Source organism: Stenella coeruleoalba (assembly GCF_951394435.1).
Source record: "Stenella coeruleoalba genome assembly, chromosome: 1".
Lineage (NCBI taxonomy): Eukaryota > Metazoa > Chordata > Mammalia > Artiodactyla > Delphinidae > Stenella > Stenella coeruleoalba.
The window spans coordinates 74,419,742-74,434,498 of NC_137169.1; the positions used below are offsets into that span (position 1 = coordinate 74,419,742).

At 42.0% G+C, this 14,757-nt stretch overlaps 1 protein-coding gene across 3 annotated transcripts in view; it reads left to right on the plus strand.

The window, feature by feature from the left end:
• The window catches only part of DNAI3 (dynein axonemal intermediate chain 3), an 83,586-nt gene extending 76,334 nt beyond the window's left edge, over nucleotides 1-7,252 (plus strand). For 2 of the 3 annotated variants that reach the window (XM_079934056.1, XM_079934057.1), the window contains 3 exons: nucleotides 1,010-1,101; nucleotides 2,500-2,616; nucleotides 6,345-7,252. In XM_079934056.1, coding sequence (XP_079790182.1) covers nucleotides 1,010-1,101; nucleotides 2,500-2,616; nucleotides 6,345-6,488 — 353 coding nt within the window. In that variant the 3' untranslated portion in view covers nucleotides 6,489-7,252. Of the gene's footprint in view, nucleotides 1-1,009; nucleotides 1,102-2,499; nucleotides 2,617-6,344 lie in introns of those variants that run through there. The other variant, XM_079934059.1, reaches the window with a different exon arrangement.
• The last annotated feature ends 7,505 nt before the right edge of the window (nucleotides 7,253-14,757 follow it).

Genomic DNA, 14,757 nt, shown 5'->3' on the forward strand with positions numbered 1-14,757 from the left:
TTTTCAATATTTTATCACTTTATGGCCCTCCACTGGACAATATCAAGCAGTTTCCTTCTTGAGATCAAATGACTCTGCGGGGTCATATATCTCTTTAAACTATAACTTTTAAACTCATAAAGAGGAAAAAGGTAATATGTAACAGAGCAAGCAGAAATTTAAGAATGTATCGATGGAAAAGTAATTTATATCCTTTGTCCCAATTTCTCTGTTTCACCCAAGTAATACTTTCTACCCAAATTCAATGTATATTTGCTCCATTTCAAAGAACTTTCCCTTTGTTTCCAAAGATGTGCAGGCATAAAATTGTCTTTCTATTCATTTCTTTCTCAGAAGAAACATTACATTTAGAAACACAGTCTTCAGAATCTCTAAGAGTGTCAGAGTCTGACTGATACTACTCGGCCGTATGTGTCACCAAAGTGTGTTTTCCCATCTTTGCTACAAAACATTGCTTTTGTATACCTCCAGGGATTACAAGTCTAGGATTTAGCAATTTGAACCAGACCTGCTGAAAATGAGAAAAAAAAAGTTGATGAGAGAGAAAACTAAATTTTCAAACACATTCGTGTTTTATATCCATTTTAAATGATCAAAGGAAGCAATTTGTTTTTATAATAAGAAAACTGGTTCTGGCTGTGTCTTTGAAATTCATCTGGATAATGGCATCCTTTGGCCCTTACTATGTCTTTGGTGAAAATTGGCATGATGATTTTTTTTTTGAAAATCTTCCATGTGTTGTCCCTGCTTTCTTTTCAAATCTGCCCAGTGGATCCAGTCAGAGAGGGTCAATCTCAGCTAGGAGCCACACTCCTTATATAGAGGCTGAGAAAACATGATTGGGGGTGAGCAGGGTGGCTGACGAAGACTCAGGGTCTCAGCCAAGATCACTGTAACCACAACAGGTCCTTTGGGAAATCACAAAACAAAAACACAGCACATGCTTAACCTCTAAAGTGGCTTTCTGATTGCAGAGTTTTTTTTCTCCCACATTTTTTTAATCTTTCAGCTAAGCAGCAATTTATAGCTATAGCTGATTATTATGGAACATTGCATATATTGGAAATTCCTTGGACACTAAGTCGCCCTTCCACCAATGAGGTTAGTAACTTTTGGCTTTGAGGATTTACGTGATCAGATACTGCTGAGGCATGTTTTAGAAGTATGTTCAGAAACGACAGCATTGGGATAGGGAGGGTGGGAGGGAGGGAGACGCAAGAGGGAAGAGATACGGGAACATATGTATATGTATAACTGATTCACTTTGTTATAAAGCAGAAACTAACACACCATTGTAAAGCAATTATACCCCAATAAAGATGTTAAAAAAAGGAAATGACAGCATTTTTGCTCTTTAAGAGAACAAAAGAATCATGCAGTCAAAAATAAGGGGATGTTAACCTAAATGGGAAAAGAATTTGAAAAAAAATAGATACAAGTATATGTATAACTGAATCACTTTGCTGTACCCCTGAAACTAACACAACATTGTTAATCAACTATGCTCCAATATAAAATAAAAATTTTAAAAAAGGGGATGTATTTCTCTTTTATGAGATAAATGGTTTAAAGCTAGGGAAAAAAAAAAACAAGCATGCAGCAAAAGAAAGTCCAAGTAAATGAAGCCCAGATTCAGAGAGGAATTGATTTGAGGATTCATAATCATAAGATGTTATTTTCACGTTGTAACCTAAGCATGGGACCCTTATTTCAGTGATATCCTTCCCAGAGGGCCCAGCTGACATTTTTATGCATCTATCCATTGCCAGCCTCCACCCGTCCTTCCCCAGCTTGGTATGCTGCAGGCAGCAGGTCTGAAGTGGCAGTATTCTGCCACTCCATGCACACCACCCAAGGGTTTCAAGCAGTGTTAATAATTAGGTTATAAAAAGAAGATCAATATGTAGAAATACATAAATATGTATGCAACCAACATTAAACATATAGATTGCAATCTGTTGCAAGTCCCAACAACATCACCCTAGTTACTGGTATGCAAAAAACTTTCCTTCCCTTGGTGGCCTTGCCCAAGGTCTCTGCTGACTTCCCTGCTTCTATTCTTACGTCCACACGCTAAACTCTCCAGGGGACCAGGAACTCAGCTGTGCTTCCAGTCCCTTTATGGTTTCCATTGACATCCTCATCTGGGTTTTCCAAGTTTGTTTGATGATGTGAAACTTCCCTTAGTCTTAAAAGTGAGAAGGAAAGAAGGGAGGGTGGGAGCAATCCCTGAATATTTCTCCAACAAAATTGCAATTTTTTGCAGCTCTCTCCTTCCAATCCCACTCCTTTCCTGCCATCCCTCAATTCGCAGGCCCCTAAACCTTAGCCCAGTAGCCCCCAAATTAGCTAGTTCCTCTGATAGTGGGCCTGTGGGCATTATCCCAAAGCAGGTAATCTAGATAATAACTTACAAGCCGCAGAAATTCTTCAGCGCCTCATGAAGAACATGGGGGCTTCCATGTGGGTCCCCCTCTCATGGGCCTCTGCTTCTAACAGGTATCTAGGATAAGCTACTACTTTGAAAGAGAAGTCAAGCATCTGGAATATGTAGAACAGCGCAAAAAAATTCGGGAAGAAGAAAAGAAAGAAATGGAAATGGAGAAGAAAAAAGTTGTAAGTTAAATTTCAGAAACAATAATTGCTTTCCTCTAATGCCATTGAGAATATATTTGTTTGGCTTATTCCACAATTTTAATAGAAAAATTATGCCTTTTTTCATTCTTGTTCTGATGGGAGTCAAGGGGGCATTTCTCTGATTTCCTAGCTTACTATGAGTCAGAACAACCAGTTGGACACACCTAGTGAGATTCTACCCAATTTAAGTTTCTGAAATTTTCTATATTTCAAAGGCCTTTAGATACAGTGGTATCTAAATACCAATTATAGATACAAAGATTCAAATTCGAATGCTTTCATTTCATAGAATTTTAACATCTAGTGAATAATGCATGAAAACAGTGCAGGGCTTCCCTGGTGGCACAGTGGTTGACAGTCCGCCTGCCGATGCAGGGGACACGGGTTCGTGCCCCGGTCCGGGCAGATCCCACATGCCGCGGAGAGGCTGGGCCCGTGAGCCATGGCCGCTGAGCCTGCGCGTCCGGAGCCTGCGCTTTGCAACGGGAGAGGCCACAACAGTGAGAGGCCCGCGTACCGCAAAAAAAATTACCAAAAAGGAACCTAAATCTCTGAAGCCCCCATCCTCTTCCTCAGCCTCTCTGTTTGATGTGAATTCCATCACTCTGTTGGTCTTCCCTTGACCACTGGAATTTAGGGCCTTGAAATATTCTGTGAATTCAGCTCTTCTTTCTTTCTCACTTGAGGTCATCTCAGTCCATATTTCTGCTTGTCTCTTGCTCATTCCCTTCCTTGCCCTTTTGTCACCAACAATTTCATCACCGCCTGTTGTTTCCTTATAGCCAAATATATAGCCTCCTCCAATGTAATTACTCATGTAAGACCCTAGGTCTCAATTAAAAGCACAAGCATGTGGAAATATTTTAATGTACTGCATTAGCAAATAGATTAACATTATCACATTGATATATACGAATTAGTGGAACAAAAACAGAGGGAGCATCATTTAAAAGCATTGTTTAGTGGTGACAAGGTATAAAAGAACACCAATTAATTAACTTTTCTTTGTTTTCTTTTGCTACAAAAAAAAAAAAATTGGTCTTGGTCTGTTCTTTTGCACAACCACAAACACTGGGTGAAATCCTGCCATGGGAGATAGTCTGCCACCCTTTCCTACACCAGCAATCATCGATTACTAGGAGTGTTTCAATAACATAGTGACAGCTAATTATCCACATAGAATTGTGGATAATCCAAAAATAATTTACAATGTGAAGTACTTTTAAAAAACTTGAATATTATAATAATCATATCTTGGAATTGTATGATGCTTTTGAGTTTCCAAGACTTTTCCACCTTCTTGTAACTTCATTTCCATTTGACATAGTACCCTCCTTAAATTAGAGCTACCACTTGTCAAGTTTTCTCTGGAACTAGACTGTGGATAAGTGAATACATTTAAAAGGGCTCCTCTGTTACATTTAGAAAATGAAAAGGGTCACCAAGGAAAAATAACTAATGTTGGTCAGAAGTATCTCCTTACAAGCAACTGCTGATAACAGGGGAAATGGGAACAAACTAACAACCTCAGCGGATTGCAGTGGGGACTAAATGAGTTGAAATATTTACAGCACTTAGCCAGTAACTGGCAGTTAGGAAGTGTCCACTATTAATATTATTACCGAGGGCAGGGGACGATCACACATCCGTCCAGCAAGGCTGGTTTTCATGAACGCCCCCCCGAATGGCAGGGATTAGGCTGTGCACTTCAACCCACACATGTGAGGGAAATCATATACCCATCTCTTTGCAAACATTGAATCTGGATACCACTCACTTATTGAAAAATAATAGTAATTACAGCTCTAACAGCACACAAAATGGGAATTTTCCTAACTGGAATTTCAGCTGGACACCCGAAACTGAGAAAGTAGCAGTTTCCATATGATCCATTATGTCATCTCTATGGGACAGAGAAGACGGAAGAATTCAAAAGAATTCTGCAACCCCTAGTCAATGACCCACACTCCAGGCTACACAAGGGAGGCAAGAATTATGGGGAAGAAGGTTGGAAAAGGGGATTTTTTTTTTTTTGGAGAGAGGTGTTGGAGCGCTGTGTATTCCCCATTCCCACTTCTGCAACACCACCCAGACTCTGGGAGGAAACCTTCAAGAGAAGCACTGCTAGAGATAGGTTGCTGGCCAGGATGGACCATTGGCCTCGTACACCTGGCAGGAGGCTTCCTGAGCCACAGAAATCCAAGAGCTAAGAGTTACCAAGGGACCAGAGCAGAATGTCCAGGGAGAATTTAGGAAACACAGGGACAGGGATCTGACTCCTATGGTTGGAAAGTCTGCAGGCAAAAGATTAGCTTAAACTGCTCTGACAGATGGGTGGAGAGAGGACCAGGGGCAATGAACTTGTACTGATGGCAGAGTGAGGGTGGTAAGTTTTCCTGGGGCCAGGTGGAAACTTGGAAGTAGCTAGGCTCAAATCAGGTGTCCCAAAGGACTTTCTAAGTGGGGTGAGGCAATCTACAGAAAGAGCCTGGAGGTGCACAGGGGGGCATTGCCCTGGGAGCCACAAGGGGCAGCCTTCACTTGGATATTGGACTGGCCTGAGTCTTCAAATACCTGAAAACGACACTATTTCTAATACCTAAAAATGATAGGAAGTGCTACGGAATCTGTCACATATGTTGTAAAGGACAAAGGTTAGAAGAATAACATTTTTCTACTCTCACCTTATCAAGTCGTGCTCTTTTTGTGAATTGGTTAGTGTAGCTAACAAGTGCTTACTGGGCGCATGCACCATTCTGAGGGCCTGTCCTATTTAATAATTCATTTAATCCTCACCATGCTATGAAGCAGTTATAATGATTAGACATGAAGAACCTGAGAAAGCAGAGATATTAAGAGAGGGGGAAAAGCAAACATACGGAAAGAATGTGGCAGAGGCAGGGGAAGAGAACATCAGTCATTGTGAATATTCAAAAGAGGAAAATACCTCTTGCAAATTATTCTCTAAAGAAACTAGAATAAAATACAGTTCTGGTCCCTTTGATGGAATCCACAAAGACAGGGCTTTGTGACAAGTCATCAGAAGGCACAGGAAGACATTAGGATAGGGACAGGACAAGAGGAGAAAAAACAAAAGCAACACAGGATGACACACCATCCTGTGTGAAGTGACCCTAAAGTTCCTCTGAAAGAAGACACAGATGAGAAAAAACAAAATCTTAAAAATCGTAATGACTGCCCCAGCAGATATTACAATAAATTAAAATGTCACAGTTATTAAACCAGAGCAGGACTCAGGTGAACACTGACAGATCAAAGAACAAAACAGATGACTCAGATTATTCAGCAAGTGGTGCTGGGTAAATTAGCTGAATAAATGCCCTTCATTGTTATTCTCTCCCCTCTCAATGTGCTCCTCCCTGCATCAGTGGCAGGAGCTCGTAGTCCAGCCTGAATTGCCCCTGCCCCCGAGAGCCCACATCCAGTCCATCGGCAGACTGGGTCAGCCCCACCGCCAGGAGATGCCTGGAGTCCGCACACACCGCTCCGCTCATCTCTGCCCCTCCCCTTCAGAGCCAGCAGCCTCTCTCCCTGACTGTGCAAGAGATGCCCCCCTGCCCTCTGCCCCTCACAGCCCTTCCAGAGAACAGCAGGCAGGCCAGACTTTCAAAAATAGCCCCTTCCCAGCCTTTGGTATCTCTAGCTGCCAGAGTTTTATACAAATGACTTGCTTTTTTCCCCCCTAGGAAACGTATCAGAAGTCAAAAGAACAATTGGAAGCCAAATTGAAAATGGACTACGAGAGTTATTTGGAACTGGAAAAGGACATCCTCATCAATCTTGGTCTAATCAAAGTGGAAGAGACAATGTCAAACAAGGAAATGATATAGAAAAGCTTTCTGTAGGGGTGTTTTGAGGGCTTTGTGGGGCTTTTCTTTACTCATCATTTTTTATGTAAGGTGAACTAGCAAAACTAAACGTGAAAAAGGTTTACTTATGCATATCAAGCTTTTATTTCACTGCTATTAAAACTTTTGAATTAAACAATAAGATCTGTTTCCATTTTTGGACTGAATATGTACTAAACTTTGTACTGAATATAAAAGCTATTGATAATGAAATTTTCACTTTCCTGTAATAATACAGAGCTTCAGACATCCACCCTCAGTCCTCACCTGACATCCATTCAGAGCTCCTAATCCCAGACAGAAGTGGAGCTCAAACTTTGCTCCTAATTATCAGGTTGCTTTTGGTCACCTCACCAAAACGTGCTCCCACTGGGCCACTGCACAGATCGTCAGGCTATGTGCTCAACAAAATATTAGCAGATGGAATCCAGAAATATACGCATAGAAATGGATAACACATGAAGATCATGTTGGATTTATCCAGGAAATATAAGGTAAATTTAACAGTAGAAAATAAATCGATGTTTGATTAAAGGAGGGAATTTATGATACAAAAAAAATGCAGAAAAACATTCCTTAAAAGTCAACATCCACTCACGATAATAAATTCTTTGCAATTACAAAAAGAAGGAAACTTCCTTAATCGGATGCAGGGTAGCTAAAACAATCCTACAACAAACGTTATACTTAATGGTGAAAAGCTGGAAGTTTTCCTCAGAAGTGTGGAACGAGATGGTGCCCACTGTCGTGTCTTCTAGTCAATATTGTACTGAAGGTTTAACCAGTGTGGGCACAAAAAGGAAAGAGCTTGATGTACCTCAGTAACAGAGTCAACGTCACAGGAAAGTGACTAGCGTGAGAGGTGGGTGGCAGGGAGAGTGGCAGGAGATGAGACTGGAGAAGCAGCCTGGAGCCAGATGGTGAAGGCTCCCGTAAACCAAGCTAAAGAAGCTGGATTAGAGTTTGCAGATGCTGGGGAATTAATGAAAGGGCTAAGCAGGAAGGTGACACGATCAGCTTTATACGCAGGAAGATAAGGAACGGATTAGAGTGGGAGAGTCTCAAGGCAGGAAATCCTATTAGGAGACAGTTGTAATAGTTCAAGGTAAAAGATTAGGGCACCCTGTCCTGAAGCTTAATGTGAAAATAAAAAATGAAAGGCTGATTGGGTGGGGAAGGGAAGACAAAGGATGATGCCAAGGTTTATAAGTTGCTAGAGGAGGTAAAATGTGTTCCAGTGGCTAAGACTCCACGCTCCCAGTGCGGGGGGCCCGGGTTCGATCCCTGGTCAGGGAACTAGAGCCCCCATGCCGCAACTAAGACTTCACATGCCGTAACTGAAGATCCTGCATGCAGCAAAGAAGATCCCACGTGCCGCAACTAAGACCCAGCTCAGCCAAATAAGTAAATATTAAAAAAAAAAAAAAAAAAAAAAAAAGCTATGTACACAGAAGTCAGGTAGGTAGTAGCACTTAACCATCTGTGTGCCTTTGGACAGATGACACATAGCTGTGAAACATTCCCTGTCTATGGAGTCAGGTTGAGAGTGTTTACCTCGTAACATTTTATAAGGGCAAATGAGCACCTGCATGTAAGGTGGTGGTGCCCCGCACAGGTCACTGTCATTACTGGAATGTCCCAGGGCTCATCCTTGTATGTGAACTTTTTTTTTCTTTCCTTTTTTTTTTTAAATCCACACCCATGGCTTAGGTGAATCCATCCGGTCTCATAGCTTTATATACTACCTCTATCCCTGGCCTGGACTTTTCCCATAAAATCAAGCACTGTATATTCATATGAGCCCATAATGTCCCTCCTTGGGTGTATAATATGCATCTCATATTTAAACACGTTCAAAATTGAGTGCCTGAATTTCCCTCCAAAACCCATGCTTCCTGCAGTCCTCCCAGTCACCTTGCTTCTAGTTGCTTGGGCAAAAACCTTGATGTCATCCTTCATTTCTCCCTTTCTCTCACAATCCACGCCCAATCTGTGAGCAAATTCTGTTGACTACATCTTCAAAATACACCCAGAACCTGAGCATGTCTCGCCTTCCTGACTGTTACCACCGTGGTCCAAGCCACCATCATCGCCAGCTGGGACTTTCACAGTGGCGTGACGGTTCTCCCTTCAGTCTCTCTCAACAGCAGCCAGGTGGTGGTTTTAAATGGAAGCCAGAGGCTGTCATTCTGCTCAGAGCTCCTCCTGGGCTTCCCAGCTCACTAGGAGTAAGAGTAGGAGCCAAATGCTTTCCTGGGCCTGCAAGCCCTCGTGTGGTCAGGCTCCCCTCTGTCATCCTGGTTTTATCTCCCCTTCTCCTCCCCTCATCATGCCAGACTCCTATGTACCCAACATGCCAGGCATGTTCCTGTCCCAGGGCATTTGTGCTTGCTGGTCTGTGCTTTCTCCAGCAATTTTCCCTGTTTTATTTTCACGTGTTCCCTCAAAGGTAAAGAAAAAAAATGTTTTGAGTACCTGATATGTACCAGGCTCTATAAGTTTTTTATTTATTTATTTATTTTGTGGTACGCGGGCCTCTCACTGCTGTGGCCTCTCCCGTTGCGGAGCACAGGCTCCGGACGCGCAGGCCCAGCGGCCATGGCTCACAGGCCCAGCCGCTCCGCGGCATGTGGGATCTTCCCGGACCGGGGCACAAACCCGTGTACCCTGCATCGGCAGGCGGACTCCCAACCACTGCACCATCAGGGAAGCCCTATTTTTTTTTAAATTGAAGTATATAGTTGAACAGAGTGTTCAGGGTAGGTCATACTGGGAAGGTGACATTGGAGCAAAGACCTGAAGAAGGTGAGGGGTTTTGCCCTGTCGTCTTCTAGGAGAAGCATGTTTCCTAACCCAGCCCCCCACCTCCCAACCCCAGCCGACTTCTGCTTCGGTCTCCTGGACAGAGGTGTGGTCACCTCTTAGTGCAAAAGAAGGTGGGACTACAGAGAACAGGAGTTACCTGGGGCTGGTGCATTGTTGTCTCAAACAAAAGCAAGGTTTTCTTAGCATAAAAGATATTGAATAAGCGTCTCCCTTAGGGTTATCAAGTAAAGAACTTAGTGTGGTCTGGCATATAGCAAGCAGTAAATATGTATTGCTACTATTTTATCTAATTTATAAATACAATATTATTATAATATTCTTGCTATAGAAACTAAACATTGCCTATGATAGCAGTTATTATCAGTTCAGTGTGATATTTTTATTGTGTGTTTATAACCTCAGTTTTTCCAGGTCTCGTCATCTCACCAGCCTATGGCCCCCAATGGAGTCACGTAGCCATAGCCCACGTTTCATGGGATCTTGCCCCACCTGCTTAACAGGTGTCTCATCCTTCTGCAAAGCCCCTCCAGGTATGTCCTGTAGCCCCAGGAATGAAGGTACAGTCATATGTTTAAAAACAAGCCCACAACCACCAGGCACTCAAGACTCCCTTTTCCCTATGTGCTAGAGATGCTAATGGCCTGTGACATGGAAGAAGGTTCTGGGTCAGTGCCTCTGTGTTAGTTAAGTTCCAGCAAGAAGCGAACACCAAGGCAGGACTAGATGTGCAAGAGATTTATTGGGAGACTGAGCAGGAGATGCCAGGGAGAGCCTTCAGACCTCGATGCAGGTCTGTTACCCATGGAAGGAGAGAGGGGAGGAAAGAGAACTGGGTAGGGTGAGTCTCAGACCACCTAGCATGCTCACTGAGGCTTTGGAATTTGGGCACACTCACTGTGCTGCCTCCTCCTTCCCTGGGATGAGTTCTCTCCAAGGCTCTTCAGCTCCTCCAACAAATGCCTTTTTCTCTGGCTTGGATCCTCCATTTGGCAGACAAGGTCAGACCTGCTGAATCCCAGCAGAGAACACAGTTGAGACTCAAGCTGGGAAGCTCTGGCTGAAAGTGTAGGAATATTGGGTGTGAATGAAAACAGAGTTTGGTGTTGTGTCTCCTTTCAGTTCCCACGGCTCTAGCCGTTTCCCCTACTGCATTGTGGGTCAACCCAGTCTTCTTTGTCTGCGCTAAGGTCTTTTGGTCTGGTGTACAGTATAGTGAAAAGAAAGGGGTCTTGAGATCCTAGCAGAACTGAGTGCTAATCCCAGCTTCTTCACCCTAAGCGGACTGTTCTGTCCCCCAAGTCTTGGTTACATTATCTGTAAAATGGGGATAATAATCATACCTACTTCCTACAACAAAAATGTATGTAAAACATCTGGCATATAGTTGGTGCTCAATAAATGGTGCCTCTTTTTCTTGCTTGGTGTCAGGTGTACACACTCACACACCAGAGAAACCATAGTGTTTCCTCTTTGTCCTATTTAATAATCTCTCATTTTCACATTTTTGTTATTATTATGATTATTATTTTACTTTTTGGATGCACAGCGCAGCATTTGGGATCTTAGTTCCCCTACCAGGGATCAATCCCTTGCCCCCTGCAGTGGAAGTGCAGAGTCTTAACCCCTGGACCACAGGGAAGTCCCCATTTTTGTTATTATTAACCATAATGAGAATGTCTCTCACTCCCATATATGACCTAAGTGGGGGCTCTGCACACCTCGTTTAATATTAGCCTATGATCATTTTAGCACGAGACATGTTAGACATAGTATTTAAAATCTGAATCGTAGCTTTCTTTTTTGTAGAACTAAAATGCTTATGACTATTCTGAAAATTAATCATTCTAATAAGACTTGATTTATTTAGCCTAAATTTAATTATCATTCAACTGTACAAACTGCTTTTTACCCACCAAGAAATGTTGTATAATTAAACCTGTGCATTTTCAGGCCCTCAGATAAACACATTGTGTGTGTGTGCTTTGGAGGAAAAGGCCATTGACTCTAGCACATGTTGGCCCCGGCACACTTCCACAGCCTCACTAATCCACCACTGTAAATAATTAACATCTCCCTGTGCCCTGCACCCCAGAGCCTGCTTGGGGTACCTTCTCTGTACCCAGTTGCTAGGCTGCCATTGCCAGGTCAGATACTATGTGACTGAGCAAGGCCCCTGCAACAGAAATTAAATATCTCAGTGAAGGGCAAATTAAACCATGTGTGATAAATTCACTCCTTCCGTGGCTGGTGAACTGTTTGAGGGTCACAGGCTCATGTAAAACAACTTTGCACCATCAGAGTAGAATCCCAAACATCAAAGAAACCAGCCACGGAAATCTACTGGGCAATTGATGGTTTAAAAAAATTGTGTAATTGCTTCTAAATGCTTTCTTGTTCACAAATATGACACTAAAAATATATGCAGCGAGTATGGTAAATAATATAGGTTGTGTTTCTCTGCAATAATGCCAACATTCTAAACTTAAAAGGACAGAAAATAAGGTTTCTCTAAGTCACCTGTACATGTGATATTCTAGACTGTTTTTATACTTTTATTAAAGAGGAGAAGGAAAGAAGATATGAAATAGATTTCATATTCTTCCCTGTCAACTAAAGATACATCTTCCAGTCCTTTTTAGAAGCCATATTTTTAAGAAGAATAATTCTCTTTTTAAAAAACCACTCTAAAAAAAGAAAACAACTCTAAATTGAATCTAATATATGGCAGGTGTCTGCTTTATTTCAGCCTGAATAAACAAGCTAAATTAACCACTGAAACTTATAATAATTTTTCACTATTTTTTTTTTTTTTCAGTACGCGGGACTCACTGTTGTGGCCCAGCCGCTCCGCGGCATGTGGGATCTGCCCGGACTGGGGCACGAACCCGTGTCCCCTGCATTGGCAGGTGGACTCTCAACCACTGCGCCACCAGGGAAGCCCGAACAATCATTTCTGATGGTCATTAGTATAGAGACAGCCAAGTAGGATTTAAGCTCAGCCGCTGTCAACCTTTGTAATGTTGGGCAAATAACCTTTCTGATCCTCCATTTCTTCATCTAGTAAATGAGGATAATAATTCCCACTGCACAGAATTATCATGAAGATTATAGTCAGATGAAACATGAAAGTTCCTTGTAAAATCTAATTGCTTTAAACATAAATATGTACAATAATAATAATAATAGATGGTGAACTATTTCAGAATTGTAAGGTGATTTGTGAATCATCAAACAAGTTTACTTATGATTACTGTAGTATATTTTTATTACATTATAATTCCTGATCGTGTTTAATTAATATTTAGCTAACCAAGATGTTCCATTCTCTTACCCCACCAAATATAAACAATTTATCTGTATTAGTAGCCAATTGATTTGGCTTAAAAATTAAATGGGTCTTAAAGTCTGAAACTTAGGGGAAAATTAGACATTATCTTAGGAAAGAGAGCTACCTGTTTAAGAGGTCAGAAGACATTTTGTGTGTGCCTCTCAACCCCATCCACATCAACCAGAGAGCCGTGTCGCCAATCACTCAGTTGCATGGGTTTTATTTTTTGAGACTATCAGAATTTTCTTTGTCTGCCCTTCGCCAGCCTCAGGAGTGAGCAAACCCCAGAAAAACACCTGGGCTCTAACTAGGGAGCCCTGGTGATGCGGCTGTGCAGCCAGAGGGGTCTAGTCCCCAGAAATGACACACTGTAGACAGAGTTTGAAACAAACAGATTCTGCACCAGTTCATTATGAGAATCTTAATTTTAATTGATTCATAGTCATCTGGGCGGGAAGCGGGTGACAGACACCACCAGTGCTTGTCAAACATCCACATGCACCTTTATATTTTCCAGCTTCCTTTGCAGTTAGGTTGGGGCTATGACTGAATTCTGAGCAACAGGATGTGGGTAGAAATGGTAGAAACCACTTCCAGGCTTTGCTTTAACTCATCTCATGAAATCCTCTGACTGTACCTTCCCCTGTTACGTGTTTCAGATGCCATATTTATAAAATAGAGAAAAGTCTCTCAACCTGTTTCGGACTTCCCACAGGCAGGAAATAAACCTTTATTGTATCAAACCACCAAGACATCAGGGTTTATTTGTTACCCCTTCATAGCCTAGCCCATCCTGATAAAGTCAGATGAATGAGAGGACAGTCTCATTAGAACACATGTGCATAACTGTTAGTTGGAAATCAGGAACTGGACTTAAATCTGTGCACATTTAATAAGACACTAGGAAAATTTAAAAAGCCATACTAAAGATATCAAAAGAAAAAAACCTTTCTTAAATTGGAAATTACCTGGGTCTATGGGTTGAAAAAGGACACTATATTCCAAGCAAAGTCCAACTTATTCTGTAAGTGGGTGAATTGGGATTTACATATTACTCCAAATCTCATGTTTTAAGTACTCAACACTAAAGCCAAAGTGGTCACTTAAAAATCAAATCTGAGCCCCATCACTTGCCCACTTAAGACCTTTCAATGGCTGGCCCTCACTGGCTTCAGGATAGGGTCTAAGTTCTTTGCCTGCTTATGACACAGCCTGCTTGCTTTTTCAATCTTACAGGTTTGGCTTCCCTCACTTCCCCTCCAGACATTGCAATCCATGCTGTTCTCCACAAGTGCTGTGCTCTCTCTTACCTCAGCTTCCTGGAAAATGCTATTCCCCTTCCATGGATAAAAAGCTACCAAGAATTCAAAAATGCTCTAAAATGAATTAGTATCTAATGCAGCAGAATAGTACCTACACGCCTTTTAAAAATAATAATTCATGTGTAGTCCTTCTATGGAAAAATGAACAGTGCTCACAAGAACTTGTTTTGGAGACTAAAAAAGGAATTGACAATGTGATGTTAATAGTTTTCAAAGTTACAAAGTAAGAGAAGTATCTGGATCAGAATCAGGACTTTGGAGTCAGAGAGAATTCTGAGCTACTTACAAGCTTTAGAGATTTAACCATGACAAGCTTCTGCTGTGGCTGAAAGAATTCTCAAAAATGGCTGCAGCAATATTTCTGGTCCCATAAACTCTTTAAAACCCTTGCCACACCCCCATCAAAAGATAGACTCTAGGGCTTCCCTGGTGGTGCAGTGGTTGAGAGTCTGCCTGCCGATGCAGGGGACACGGGTTCGTGCCCCAGTCCGGGAAGATCCCACGTGCCACGGGACGGCTGGGCCCGTGAGCCATGGCCTATGAGCCTGCGTGTCCGGAGCCTGTGCTCCGCAATGGGAGAGGCCACAGCAGTGAGAGGCCCGCGTACCGCAAAAAAAAAAAAAAAAAAAAAAAAAAAAATTATTTGCAACACAAACTAGACAGTGGATCAGTACCTCTAAAACACAAATAACTTATAAATTCATAAGAAAACAATGTCTAAGTAGAAAATTGGCAATTTATAAATGTAGAAATACAAAGGGCCAAAAAACAAATA